This window comes from Eublepharis macularius, chromosome 16, assembly GCF_028583425.1.
Source record: "Eublepharis macularius isolate TG4126 chromosome 16, MPM_Emac_v1.0, whole genome shotgun sequence".
Taxonomy (NCBI): Eukaryota; Metazoa; Chordata; class Lepidosauria; order Squamata; family Eublepharidae; genus Eublepharis; species Eublepharis macularius.
Window position 1 is genome coordinate 48192684 of NC_072805.1, and position 14599 is coordinate 48207282.

General features: G+C 57.0%; 1 protein-coding gene across 1 annotated transcript; it reads right to left on the reverse strand.

The window, feature by feature from the left end:
- Window positions 1-91: 91 nt before the first annotated feature.
- Window positions 92-14583, reverse strand: DBNDD1 (dysbindin domain containing 1). Its single transcript, XM_055000583.1, has 4 exons — window positions 14507-14583; window positions 8888-9040; window positions 7834-7974; window positions 92-4676 (listed from the first exon to the last, which is right to left on the reverse strand). The coding sequence occupies exons 1-4, from the start codon at window positions 14535-14537 to the stop codon at window positions 4507-4509; spliced, it is 495 nt and encodes a 164-aa protein (XP_054856558.1). The 5' UTR covers window positions 14538-14583; the 3' UTR covers window positions 92-4506.
- Window positions 14584-14599: the final 16 nt, after the last annotated feature.

Sequence of the window (14599 nt, forward strand, 5' to 3'; positions counted from 1 at the left end):
TTTATGTTGCTGAACTGGGCATGCCCCCGCCCCTGGCAGGCCACATTGCAAGGAGACCCCACTGCTGCAGTCCTCTCTCTTTTGTTGCCCCCAGGGTGCTGGGGTGTGCATTATGCCACAACTTGGGTTTATTCTGACATTCTGAATCACTGTGATTACTCTCCTTGGCCTTCTCCAAGCCAACAGGCAGTGCCCACCAGGCAGCGATCACCTGTTGTGGGCAAAGCCTCCAGAACAGAATCCGTGCTCCAGCATCCCTCTCTTTGCCAGCTGGCTCTAGTGTTCACACCCTCATTGTCTTCCTCTTCCAGTGAATTTGACCTGCCAAAGTCTGGCTTGCTTCTAGTAAGGTGACTCAGCAGAAGAAACATGACTCAACTGAATTTTTCAAAGGCACCTCTGCTGCTTTCAGAAAACCAAGGTTGGCCACCTCCACTGCAGGCTGAGGTGGTGCTTTTCCTTGCTTGGGTGCGACACTGTACCTGCTGCTGGCTTTCACAGGGTTTGTTCCAATGTGTGGGGTGACTAGGCTGCCCAGCCCACACTTACTGCCATGGCTGCAGTTGGTCGTCAGGACTCCCACAACGTCCCTTCACAGTATTAGGGGCAGTTTGGACAAAAGTGCCGTGGTGCCTTCCATGCAACCTGTTGGCCTCCTTAGTTTCTCTGCAGCCCACCTAACAGTGTGCACCTTTATGCTCAACTCTTGGATCTAAACAAAGAGGGTTTTTTTTCTTTTCAGATTTTGCATCCTTCTGTGAATGGAGCCCTGTCTGAAAGTGGCGCACAGAGGATGCGATTTAAAAACTCACACAGACACACTATTCCCAACCCCCCCATACAGAGACACAAGCCTGGTTATTGCAGAGGTGTATCTATTCTGAGAACAGTACAATGTGCAAGTCACAGGGAACAATCCGTATGGGGGACTCTAAGGAGCAACAGGTAACCTTTAGAGGCAGCACCGGAGGAGGCTCCAGTGCAGGCCGTTTAGGGCATATCTGAGTCGAAGGGGTGGGGGTGCTGAAAGATGTGACCAGGGTGCAGCATTCCAGGTGAGGATTAGAACTAAGCCCGACACAGACGAGTAGACCCAGGTAGGCAAAGGAGCTGGGGGTGTGCGGTGGGACGCAAAACCCGTTTTTTTCTTGAGTGTGCAAAAAGACTTTATGGCCTCTGCAGTCGCTAACCAGAACTTCAGGGCCTCTTTTGTGCCGCAGGTGCCTGCTTCAGGGACCTTCCCTTCCATGCAAGGGTCAAGGAAGGAACTTGTTGGAATGTGTGCATGTTGTATAAAGGAGCTTTTTCCTGCCTGGCGGTTGTTGCTTCATAAGGGCAAGTCCAGTAGCCAGTTACTTTCGTTTAATACTTTGCCAGAACAGGCCAGCCTCTGCTCCCTCGCTGAACCTCCTCCACAGCTGATGAGCGTGGCGCTGGCTGGCCCCGAGCAGCAAGAAGTTCCTGCTGCAAGCCACGAGTGGGTCACGGGACCACCCGGCTCTGTGAGCACAGTGGCTAGTTTGTCTGGTCGTTCAGCCTGCAAGTGGGTTCTGGGACCGAAGGAAGACGTTGCAGTCTGGCCCAGGAGCTACTGACAAAAGATCGGCCCTTGCGGAACGGGAGCTGTGCCCCAGGCTGTGCAGGCACCATTTTGGCCGTAGCCGGGTGCTCCTTCCTCCCTTGCACTCCGCCTTAAACAGAGCCTGGCTGCTTAGTCCAAGGCAGCCTCGCCCCATTCTCCCTGCATGCCTGCAGAAAGGCACCCTGGCGGGCATTGCCATAGAGGTCCTGGAGTGCAAACAGGCCCCACCGCCCAGCTCCCGCCTGGCCTCTGAGCCGCTTGATCTCGGCAGGCGATTCCAAGCCTGTGCTGCTCACGAATGGGGCGCTCTGAATCCCTTCCTTCCCTGTCCCAGTAAAATGACATTAACCCCCCCCACCCCCGCCCCATCCAAGCCCCTGTGTGTGTGTGGGGGGGGGGCTTTCTTAGAGCAAGAGACCCGCTAATCATGGGGTGGGGGGGATGACAGAGCTCCTAAGAATTTTAGTGCTGTGGTTTTAAAGACAACCCCGGTCTCCAGGCAGGCCAACACCCAGGCCCGGGGAGCAATCTTTCCCTCCCAGCAAGCCCAGGGTCTCCCACTGGGGCCCGAGAGGCCCAGGGAACGGTGCTTAGATGAGGGCAAGTTGCCCTGGCCGGGAAATGGGAGCGTGCCACCTCCTGGAACCCGTCTTCCACCAGCCTGGAAAGCTGTCGCAGTGCCAAGCAAGGAAGCCACAAGCGCAGGAGAGGGCTCTCAGAGCCGATCACGTAAGAGTGCTGGGCAGAGGGCGGCTTCACTGACCAGCACAGTCTGTTATTCGGAGCGGGGGGGGGGGGAACGGACACCGCCAAGCCCAAGAGCAGGACAAGAGTTTCCCTTCTTGGTGGTGCCTCCTCTGCCCCCCCCCAAGGCCAATAATTACAGCCTTGGCTAGCAGTGGGCTTCTAAATGAGAATGGGGGTATGGGCGACTCCTGATGCCCCTAGGGAGAACAGCCAGCAGGACTGTGTAACTTAGAAGGATGCTGAGCTTGCGAGCATCCCTGCAAATCCTCGCGAACAGCTGCAGGCGGTGTGGACACCAAGGATGCACGGGGGAGGCAGGCAGCTGCTGTCCCCCCCCCCCCCAGTCTCATGTGTCACTTGGGTGGGAGGCCCCAGCCTTTCCGCTGCAGCTAGCTGGATTTGCCCCACCATCAGCAGATGCTTATCGGTCAGTCTGTGAAATGCAGCGCTGGCCACAAACTGCTCCCCTCCTCCCAAGAGCTCCACAATGGGGTGTGAACACACTGCCCTTCTGTGGGACCTGGCACCACGGTAAACTTGGGGCTGTGAATATTTCAGTTGTGGAAGGAGACAGCTGGCTATCATTTGCTGCCCTTTCGGATGCAGGAAGAATTCCTTGCCGGTTGGGAGCTACAGAAGCGTTGCTTGCCTCAGCCAAGAAGGCAAACACCAGAGCCCTGGTTCTGCTTGTCAAGAAAAGAGACATTTGAATACAGCCCTGTTCCTGTCTCCTGACCGTCATAAATAAATGCGCACACAAGCGCAGCAAGGGCACAGCCATTTTTCTGAAAAGGAGGTGGCCATCTCACCCAGGGCAGAGCTGCACCGTGGGCACTGGTTCCTCCTCAGAGAGGGTGAAGGCCTTTGAGGACCAGAGGGACAGTGCTGTTGAGTGGTTCGAGGGCCAGGCTGCGTACCTGCCTGCAGCCCCACCTCTGCTACGGACTCCTTGGGCCACAGCACCATCCCTCAACTTTCAGTCCCCCGTCCCTGGGGGAGATTGGTGAGCTACGGGTTTGTTGTTGGCAAATGCAATAAGGACTGTAAATCCTACAAACTGAACAAGGCAAAAAGTCGAAAGCAGTGCCTGGGGGTCAGGTTCTAGCTATGGGAGAGTCACTGCTCAAAGGTGTGCAAGCTGTGGGAGGGGCTCGTACAGAAGACCAGCAGATGCTTTGTGCAGCTCTCCAGCTCCCCAGTGACACCCCGGTGCCAGAGAAGCCCCCAACCAGGACCCGTGTGTCACTGAAAGCCCACTCTGTCAGATTCTGGGTTAACGTGCCATCACTGAGCTGAGAGTGTGGGCTGCTGCCTCCTCAGGAAGCCCGAGTGCTTCTCCCCGCTGGCAAACAGGGACATTCAGGAAGCGCCCGCCCATGGGCTGAGCCTACGCCCCTGCCTTGCCTTGCCTGATGCTTACCTGTCGCCCTCAGCTGCACATGGTTGCCAGCCACAACAGCAGCTGTGGGAATGCTGAAGAATGCACAAGACTGAGGTTGGAGCAGGCAGGTGCCCCAGTGGGGACACAGAAAAGCTGTGCCAGGGCCAGAACACCAGCCCCGTTGGCACCATGTGCTTGGACCAAAGCTCCAGGGCAGCGGACAGGAGTTAAGGCCACTGGGAACAGAATGTGCTTTGAAGGGCTGGATCCACCCTCCGGGCACTCAGGTGGGTGGGGCTCGCTGTAGATCCGGCAAGGGGCAACCCTCCCTTGCTTCCCCTCAGGTTCCTTTGGTATAAGAGGGTTCCTGGCCCGGCCGAGCGGCTTCTCTCAGTCCCTCAGCAGTCAAGGCACACAGTGGAGGGGGCCTCTTCCTCTGTCGCTCCCCTCCTCCTGGGACTGCTCCCCAACCCAGCAAGGCAGTCGCTCCTCGGCTGAGTTGTGTTGAGATGGAACAGAAGATTCCAAAGAGCCTCAAGGAAACGGGGCCCTGCAGCCTGTCCCCCCCATCCTGTGCATACCTGCTACATAAGGGAAAACTCAGAGCAGGAGGAAGCCCCTGCTTGGCAAACTGAAAGAGCCAGGAACAAAGGGGAGGTCGGGTTGTTCCAAATGTCTTGGAGGTGGGGGTGGGGGGGAGGGGATGAATGTCTCTGAAGGTCACAAACAGCCTGGCATTTGTGGCTAGTGCAAGAGAGAACGCGGCCACCTCGGTCTGGCTTCCCGCCTCCTCCTCTTAGTCTTCTTTTGGTTTCGCCATGGTCTCAAAAGGCTCTGCTTGGCTGGCCTGGAGTTCTGAGTCGCTGAGGTGCTTCTTCTCCCGCCGCTGGTCAGCTTTCGACCTCGTCCAGGAGGGAGAGCGCAGGTAGCCGGACCGGGGGATGGGATGGGGGGATGGGTGGAGACCTGTGCCGAGAGGGGACAGAGATCTAGCAAGGGCACCGGACAGCCTCTCCAAGCCCCAGTGCAGGGTGGGAAGGGTCGAGGCTAGTTGAAGAGCACGGCTTCGCATGCAGAAGGTCCCTGTTCAATCCCTGACAGCCTTTCAAGTTAAAGGCTGGCAGCAAGTGCCAGGAAAGACCGTTGTCTGCCTAGGACCCTGGACAGCTGTTGCCAGGTAGCGCAGAATGCACTGAGCTCTAGAAGTGGGGCACATTTCCCTGTTGTTCCTCCGAGAAGAGCAGGGAGCTGTGGCATGTGTGGGCCTCCTTCCCCTTGCGTCCCCATAAAGCCCTGTGAGGTTGGTTAGGCTGAAGGGATCAGGACTCATCTCCCGGCTCCTAGTCCCACGCTTTCACCCCTACACTTGACTGGTTCTCGAGTGGGTCTGTCTTGCCAGAGGGCAGCTTCACGTGTCCATGGGAGGGGTCGTGAGACTCCAGGAAGTTCTGCTTAATCCCTCGACAGACCCACACTCCCCACGCCCAAATGGCCAAGGATTAACCCAGCCGTTTCATCAGCGCCCCTTTATTTATCAACCCAAGCTGTGTCCAGGGGACAGATAAGCGTTCTCCTGTGACACCCCATCCCCATCCCTGGGAACCATCTCCCGCACAGGTGTGGGGTTACATGCATCTGGTTTCTGCCAGAAAAGGTCTCACTGTTCTTCTGGGACGTTGCTCTTGTCTCACCCTGGGAGCAGGGGCGCTCCTACAAACAAAGACCCCCCCCCAATGGCCAAGAGGAAGCTGGGGCATTGAGGGCTCCGCAAGACAACGGAGGAGTCCCTTACTTGGTATGATTAAGCTATTCTGCCATGGGCCACAGAAGAGGAGCTGGCCGGATTCAAGGGGACATGAGTTTGGAGTGGCTCAGGCAGGGCCAGATTGAGGGGGGGCAGGGAGGGTAGTCTGCCCCCGGTGCCGCCAGGGAGGGGGCGCCGGGAGCAGCTGCCAGCTGCCGGAGCGTGCAGGCGGCAGCATGGGCAGACTCGCAGCTCCCCGCGCTGCCTTTCGCCTGCCCCATGGGACGGGGCAGCCGGCTTGCCGCACACCCCCTGTCCTGTAGGGCAAGCAAAGGGCAGCGCGGCCACCCACGCCATTTGCCTGCCCCGCAGGAGAGGGGGCAGCCGGCCGCCCCCTGTCCTGCAGGGCAGGTGCATGATGCAGGCGGCCTCACAGCCCCCGCGCTGCCTTTTGCCTGCCCTGCAGGACAGGGGGTGCGCGGCAAGCCAGCCACCCCATCCTGCAGGGTAAGCAAAAGGCAGCGTGCGGGGCTGTGAGGCCGCCCGCGCCATTCGCCTGTGGGGAAGCGAATGGCGCAGGTGGCTTCCCACCCCCACACGCTGCCTCCGCCACCCTGCGTGATGACGTCACCAAAATGACATCATCACGCCGCGCCGGGAGTGCATGCGCGAGGTCGGGCTAGGGTTGTCCTGGGCGCCGGCAACCCTAGATCCAGCCCTGGGCTCAGGGGCAGAGCATGAAGAAGAACTCTCCAGATGAAAGACCAGGTCGGCAGGGCTTGGGAAAGATGGTTATGTGCCCCACACCCTCTGAGTAGCCAGTGCAGGACAGAGGGACTGAGGTCTAACTTGGCAGAGGCAGTTTCAGATGGACAACTGCACGGACAGAGCTTCCTTACTGCAACCGAGTGTGTGAGTCCCAACATGGTGCCAGGCCTGTGGGAACTGGTGATGGGAGGACTGAACTCAAATCAGAAGGTGGGGACTTGGGAGTGGTTTTGGCAACGCCCTGTTCTGCTCCCCCCTTTCTGTGTGTGTCACCTGACGTGGCCTGTGCGCGCACACACCGGGCCTAGCTGGGCCAGCTGCAGCCGGAATCCGCCCCGCGCAGCCTGCTCAGCCTGCAGGGAGTTCTGCTTATTAATTCCACTCACACTTTCCCACCAAGGAGGCCGATTTGCATTTCTGTTCCATCTGGTCTTTGGGATGCAGCTGCTGTTCCCACATACCCCTCCCCACCCCACACTTTAGCAGAAGAGGAGGAGACAGCAAATCCATTCCCGATGTGCTCCTCACGCCATTTCTGGGGTGGGGCGGGGGGGGGGGGCAGAGCCATTAGAAGGCTCTGCTGCACAAGCCCTCCCTGGGGAGAAGGGGCCAGCATCTTCCTCCAGGAACAAAGAGAGACTGTGGCTACATCTCAAGGCAGAGAAGACGCCTACCCCAGGGATGCCTGGGCATTTCACAAGAGCCTTCTAGCCAATGCATCTCCCTTTCTGAGACAGCTGTCAAAGGTATTGGTTTTCCTGAGATTTATGGCACTGCTGGCGGTTGTCTCTTGAGCCACAAGCTTAGATCCACACCCAACGTGATTGGTCCAGTGGATTTTAGCCTTGCCTCACTCGGTCACCTGCTGCTCAGGTGCTTTTTTCATTCCAGGCAGGGGCTGCTGGGGAGGGGGGGTGCGTGTGTGCCTGTGTGTCAGTTCAGCTTGGAGTGCTGCTGAGCCAGCATTGCAAAGCTGAGGTCATCGGCTGTCTGGTATTTCCCACCCTGCATCCGTCTGCACGGGATCTTGCACGGGATCTGGTCTCAAAGCCATGCCTGCATGCACTGAATGGTGGCCTTTAAATGTCTAATTTTAAGAATCAGACTTGTGACAAGGAAATAATGGAGAGCCCCTGAATGCAGAAAGCCACTTGGAGTGGGAGGTTGTCCCAATGAAACAAGACACAGAGCCAGCTGGGGGCGGGGCATGTTTGCGGCTTTGCTGTCTCTCCCATCTGAGCACCTGCACATTCAAGACACGCAGAGAGTAGCAACAGATCAGATTTATACTGAAATCGATATAACTTCACTGAATGGCTATATACTTTTGTCAGTTTCAAAGGCATCCCAATGGATTGGCAGATTTTCTGTTTTTAAAGAATTACTTTTCATGCTGAACATAAACAGCAAGGAGGTAGGTGCTCTTTTAGTGGAGGAACCCCCTTTCTCTCCCAGACTCTGGGAATGCCTCTTATTGTGGTACTGTGTGGCATATATGCACGAACTGTATATTAAAAAGTTATTTGTTCCTCAGAACTTTTATGTGAATATATGCAAATTTAACAACTTGTAGGAATAAAAGCCGAAACGGAATGGGGAGAGCACACTTACCAGCGGGGGCCTCGTTGGCCACGTTCTCATCGTCGGAGTCAACGAAGACTTCCGCCAGCTCCTGGTCAGACATGTCAGTCAGTTCCGTGAGATCCAACAGGTCAAAGTGCACCTCAAGGGAGGAGACACTGCTCAAGGGCTCTGAGGGGACAAGAAAGGGAGAGGCTGGGGCTGAACTAGGCCGTCTTGCGAAGCCCCCAAAGCTCCTGGGCTCAGTCCTGCCTCTGGTTCACTCCTTGAACATATGAAAGAGAGTGACTAGCCGAGTGCCGTTCTCTCTGTGGGATCAGCTGGGCTGTTCTCTCTCCACCTTTCTAAGACACCTTCTATGATGCAAAGCCTCTGAAGCCCTGCTTAGGAACACAGCCGGCTTCCAACTGAGAATGACAGGCGTGTTTTCTGACCCCGCAACATCCCAAATTCAACTGGGCAGGCACTCTAACCAACCAGTTCGGAGTGTGGCGTTCTAGAGAGCCACATGGTTTGGGAAGGCAGCCTTTATTCAGATGAGCACTTTCCCCGCACATCTGTCTCTCTTGCAGATAGGGTCAGGAAGGGCTCTCGACACTGGGGAGTCCTTTTGCCTGGACGACAAGCCACGAAGGGAGGGGGCGGGGAGAGTTCCTTTGGGCCAGCTGCCCTCTCTCGGCCGGCGGACCTCCCAGGGCTCTCGTGACGATAAACGGCAAGAACAGACAATCAGACATTCCTCCCCAAGTTTCTGGAGGAAGGGCAGGATAAGATGAAAGGGATCATTTGAAGGCGGGGCTAAAGCCGTGGCTGAGCTGCTGCGGCAGGAAAATCACTGCCTTTGGGCAAGCCACACTCTCAGCCTCTCTGGCCAACCTTACAAGGTTGTGTTCTCAGGAATGCTGAGTGCTCAGGAGATCGTGACAGGCTGGGTATGTACTGCTCTTAACTTGTGTGAGCAACACTTAAGAGGGATTCTTCTACAGTTCCCAGAGGAGCCAGAGGAAGGGGGCAGCACGGCTGGGAGGTGGGCCCAAGAGGGACTCTGCTGTATGCCCGGGCAATTCCCTGCCCTTGTACTCACGCCTGCGCTCTGCAACCTGCAGCAATCCTGAAGTGGGAATTGGGATCCCTCCTTCCTCTTCCACGGGCGGGCTGGGGGGCTCTTCCACCAACCCATGTACCGGGCCGATGACGGGGGTAGCTTGCTCCAGTGTTTGGGCCTCTTTAGTCAGCGCTGAAAGCACAGAAAGTGGCACTGGTTAAGACAGGCTTGGCCTGGCAAGGGGAGAATCCAAACTGGACGAAGTCAACCCATCCACCACCCCTCCTGGCTCCTGACGACACCCACACTGGGGAGCCCACGGCAGTGGGCCTGGTTCTCTGACCGTGTCACTGAAACTGGGCTGCAATGTGGCCTCCGAGTGCTTAGTTAACACTCCTCGCAATACCCATAAGAACATAAGCATAAGCAAAGCCATGTTGGATCAGGCCAGTGGCCCATCCAGTCCAACATTCTGTCACACACAGTGGCTAGAAATCCAGTGCCATCTAAAGGACTGTCAGTGAGGCCAGGACACCAGATGCCCTCCCACTGCCTTCCTTCCAGCACCAAGACAACAGAGCACCACCTCCCCACAAAGAGAATACCATCTATCTCCTGTGGCTAATAGCCACTGATGGACCTCTGCTCCATATATTTGTCCAGTCCCCTCTTGAAGCTGGCAATGCTTGTAGCTGCCACCACCTCCTGTGGCAACGAATTCCATGTGTTTATCACCCTTTGTGTAAAGTAGTATTTTCTTCTATCTGTTCTAACCCGACTGCTCAATAATTTCATAGAGTGCCCACGAGTTCTTGTATTGTGAGAAAGGGAGAAAAACACATCTTTCTCTACCTTCTCTAACCCGTGCATTATCTTGTAAACCTCTATCATGTCTCCCCTCAGTCGTCTTTTCTCCAGGCTAAAGAGCCCCAAGCGCCTCAATCTTTCCTCATAGGGAAAGTGTTCCAACCCTTTAATCATTTTAGTTGCCCTTCTCTGTACTTTTTCCAGTGCTATGATATCTTTTTTAAGGTGTGGCGACCAGAACTGTACACAGGATCTTCTGACCTCTGCTGTCCCCAGAAGTCTGCTCAGACAGGGGCTCTGCACAGGTTGTGGCAACATGGCAGGGGTGCCAAGCCCAGGGGCCAGTGCTCTTGCCGTGGCCAGAGTTGCATTTCAAGGCACACAGGACCAAGAGGTGCCTGGAGAGGGTCAGAGAAGACCGGCATTGCCTTTCAGCTCCCTCAGGGATACGATGCTCCTGCTCAAGAGCCACTCGCATCTGCCAGAACAGAGAACAAGGCTGTTCCCGAGCAAGCAGGCCTGGCAGACAAAGGCTGGCCTGTCTGGAAGAGGGAGAAAGATGCTGGCCTGCAGTCCTGGTCCTGAGCGGCATGTGGCTCAGCAGGCCCCAGGACCACCCGTGTGGAACCCACTCACTGGTAGGCATGCCGGCAACAGCTCAGGCTTCTGCCAGGCAGTGGCAGCCTTGCACCTGTGCAGGTGCGCTTGAGGAGCTGGCCCCTTCCGCCACGTTTAAAAGGAGAGGAGGCTAGTTGCAGAGTTTCCTCCCTGGCACAACGGAGGAGCAACCGGAGGGGCCCCACCCCCACCCCGCCCCGCCCCTATTCTGAAGCGGGACAGGCCAGAGACATGCTGACCACTTCTGTGAGCCGTAAGCACAGAAGACGGAAGGCATTCCTGCGCACTTCACCACTGTACACCCTCAGGGTGTGGACAGAGGGCAACAGTTTTGCACCCTGGGGTTATTCAGGGCCGAGATAGTAACAAGCCCAGTATGAGCAACGTTAAAGTGAAACTCAACTGCTAGCACTGCGCTCAAGGCCAGCCGAACATTTCATTTGCAAGTATCTTTTGGGATGCTCCCCACGGATTACAGGCACGTAGCACAAAGAAAACAGAGCCCTCCGGTGCTTACAGACTAGTAGTGCCTAGGGTTGCCAACTCTGGGTTGGGAAATTCCTGGAGATTTAGGGGTTGTGCCTGGGGAGGGGGCTCAGCAGGCCATTTCCTCCAGGGGAACTGATCTCTCTAGTCTGGAGATCAGTAGAATTTCTGGGAGAACTCCAGTCCCTCCACCCTGGAGGTTGGCAAACATAGTGGTGTCAGGAGTTATCCAGGCTGCAGCTAGACGTGGAGTGTAGGTGGAGGCAGCTGAAGCCATCAGATGTGTTGATTCCCTGGAGGTAAGTGCTCTGTCGAAATATCCCACGGAGTGTCCTGTAGGGCGTCACCCCGGCCCCCCTCCTCTGAAATGCCACCCAGGCTTTTGTTCAGATGCCAGCTTTGCCCACGGTGGGCAGTTAGGGCAGACACATGATGTCACACGCGTTCTCCTCCTTGCCCGGAGCACCCATGTGCGTTCTGGCCATGGTGCACTCCATCTCACACAAAGAGGCAGTATCTGCACAATCACTTTTATTGAGGGCGCAGATAAATGCACAGAGGTGGTGCCACTCAGGCCTTTGGGGGACATCTCTCTCTCCGGCTCATGCACTCTGCCAAGGCCACACACATGTGCTCCCCACCCCCATGCCCACTCTCGGGCATTCCACAGGAACAAGCATTTTGTATCAGAAATGATTGGCAGCTTCGCTACCCCTGTGTGTCTCACCCCCTAGCTGGCAAAGAGGATGTTGGCGCTGCTTTCCGGGGTCGCTGACGTGTGCATCCAGGACAGAAACAAGCTCTTCCACAATGGCTTTTCAAGATGAATGTGCACACATGCACAGTCTGCGCCCCAAAAGCTGGTGCAGCAGCAGAATCTGTTGGCTGCGTTTTTGTCCTCTTTTCATCGGTCCCATTTTTTCTGCATTTGCTTCCCTGCTCCAGCAAATGTTAAACCGTCCAGCGTGTCTCTGCCACAGAGGTCTCTATTCACAGAGCATTTGTCCAGAAATTCCTAATTAGCCTAAGATGTTCCTGGGGTGAACCCTGGTGTTGAAAACAAGCTTTCGGGCTCTGCCCAGAGGCTCAACCACAGTAAAATCCTTCCTCTTGGACCCTCGCACAGGCAGGAGCTGCATGGATGGGTAGACATGCTGTTGTGTGTGCATGGCCAGACTTCTGCTGCGGGTCAGCTGCAGGGAAAGCAAAGCGCCTTTTTGTTTCATGGCTGCCTCTCTCATCTCCCTCAAGCACAGGCCATGCGGTGGTGGGGGGAATTGATAATTGGTTTCCAATTTATCGAGGGGTGCCATGGAGTGGCAGAGGGTTGAAATCTCTCCCTTAGTGCAGGGGAAAGGTAACCTTCGGCTTCCACGAAAAGAGGGCAGCCTCTTTGCCATGATTTATGCAGGATGCACCATACCGTCAAGGCCTGTTCCAAACGAGGGAGGCCAGCAAAGGTGAGATCTCCCATCTGGATCTGGGCACACAGCAAGGCAAGGGCTGAGGATGTCCTCCCCATTTCCCCAGCAGTCAAGACTTGGCTCCCAGGCTCAGAGCTGCCTTCACTGTGCAGCCTTGTCACGGTCCACTTCCTTGGGAGGAGAAAGCCGAGGGGAAAGGGGCACCCGTCTCTAACTCTCTCTTTTTCCTAACCTTAATCAGGCTGAGGAAGAATTCCTGTGGCACAGCAGCCAGTGCGGCCTTGCCAGCCTGATCTGCGCAGATCCAGGAAGGACCAGCCAAGAGGATCCATTACCAGCAGCCTACTTCCAGCCACAGGGCCCAGAGCAGCATCTTTTTCTCCCAGCCCAAACGGGATGCGGTCCAGCCTCCTGCAGGTCAAAGGGCTCCTCGCTCAGTCACAATTGCCTGTTCTTGCTCCCATTGGTTGCTGGCCTCCACCTTCCCGACAGCTTTGATGGGAAACATCCTTCCCGGGGCTTTTCTTTCCAAACCAGGACATGCCGCTGAGGCTGCAGATGTGGGATCTGCTGCAAGGCTCAGAGACGAGGAGGGGGGACTCCCCTCGCCAAAGCCTCTGCCCTGGGCCTCCTAAACTCACCCCTAGGCCTTCGCTCCAGTGGGAACCCCTCTTGTGAACAGAGAGCAGCTTCTCGTCTCCCCTCGCTGCGGACTCTGCTTTCCAAGCCTGTCACTGAAGGATGGGGCTGGGAGGAACCGGGGCTCTCCCACTGTTTGCTGACTCACAGCCTAGGAAAGGCACGTCTGCTTGCCTTTGCCCCGTCGGAAGCACTGGCGAAGGCCAATGTTCCCTTTCCAAAGCAAGAGCGACCAGGAGCGTTGGGAAGCAGGCATGCTCACGGTCTCTCACTGGAGGGAGGGAAACTCTGCAGCTGTTCAGAATTGCGTTCTTGGGTAACTTCTGGCTTCTGAGCCCACATATCATAAACTTTACTACTGCATTGGCTCATAGCCTTAGCCAACACCACCAAATGAAAACGATGATCCGGACAATCTCAATACAGGTTAAAACCCATAAAATATCTATTAAAAAAGAAAATGCATCATAATAATGAAAATCATAAATCTTAATAGCAAGAAAATACAAAATTAATAGTAACCTGCTATTCCTATATTAACAACTATTGGAAACTAGATCTGGAGCCAAGGCCACTTAACCCAGCTGCGGCCAGAGGAGCGCATCAGCATGCAGTGACCCAGTCCCGGGCCTGAGGAGCCAAAGGCTTGAAGGGGGGAGGGGTGGCCCCCGGCAGCCCACCTGGGAGAGGGTTTGTCTGTCATCTGGGGAGCCACAAGAGTTGCTGCCAGCTGGGCTCAGTGGGTGTGCTGACCCGGCAACACAGAGGGCGATGTCCTCTTGGGCAGAGCAGCCTGCTTGGCCACAGACCCTCTGGCACACGGCATAAGAGCACTGGTGTGAAAAAACGATCCACCGCCTTGCATGGGGGCAGGACGCTCTGGGGCCAGCATTCAGGGTGCTCTTGGAGCCTCTCCTCTTCTGAGTCCCAGATGTGGGCCTGTGTCCTCACTGGGCACTCCAGCTGTGCCGGCCCTGGGGCTTCCTTCTTGGTTCCAGATGTTGGTGGCCTGGGGTGACTTTCTCCAAATGAACAAATGGGGTGCTGGGCTGGAATGCCTATTGCAGAGCCAGGTGCAAGTAGAACCCCTCCAGTTGGGTGCAAAATAGGCACAGCTGCTTCCTCGCCAGGTGCAAACAGGAGGTGATCACAAATTGCCCACACCAGAACAACCACGCCCCCCCCCGCCCCCCCCCCCCCCCCAGAAGTCCACCAGAGACCTTTTCGCAAAGCAGGAAGGTGCATCAAGCCAGCTGTACGCACTTCACGCACGCGTGTCTTCCATCATCCCCGCGGAGCCGGGGAGCATTCCGGTCACACCCAGCTGCGGGCCCCAGCCCCCCTCCAGGGCCGCACCGCCGGCTCTCCTGGCCTGGGGCTGGACTCCCGGGCGCCTCCAGCTCCTCACCCCCCCCCCGGGCGGCGCTGCCGGGTGCCCGCCTGCAGACCTAAAGAGGGGCAGCACCCAAGGAGGGGCTCCTTTTGCCCGCCGTCAGCCCCCCCCCCGCTTGTGACCCCGGGGCTGCCTCTTCCACAGCCGCCCCTACCCCAAGCGAAACCGGACCGGCCGGCCGGGAGTGCCGAGGCCGCGGCTGCCGCTCCACCGACCCCGTTTCCCCTCGCGGCCCGGCCGGCCACAGGTCCCGAAGCGGCGCTCCGCGGCGCGCCGGGCCCGGGTCCTTACCCGTCGTCGCGGCCCCTCCCGGAGCCTCCATCTGCCCTGGCCGGCGCCCGCCTCCCCGCGCGCCGCTCTGCCCACTGCAGCAGCCGCCCGCCG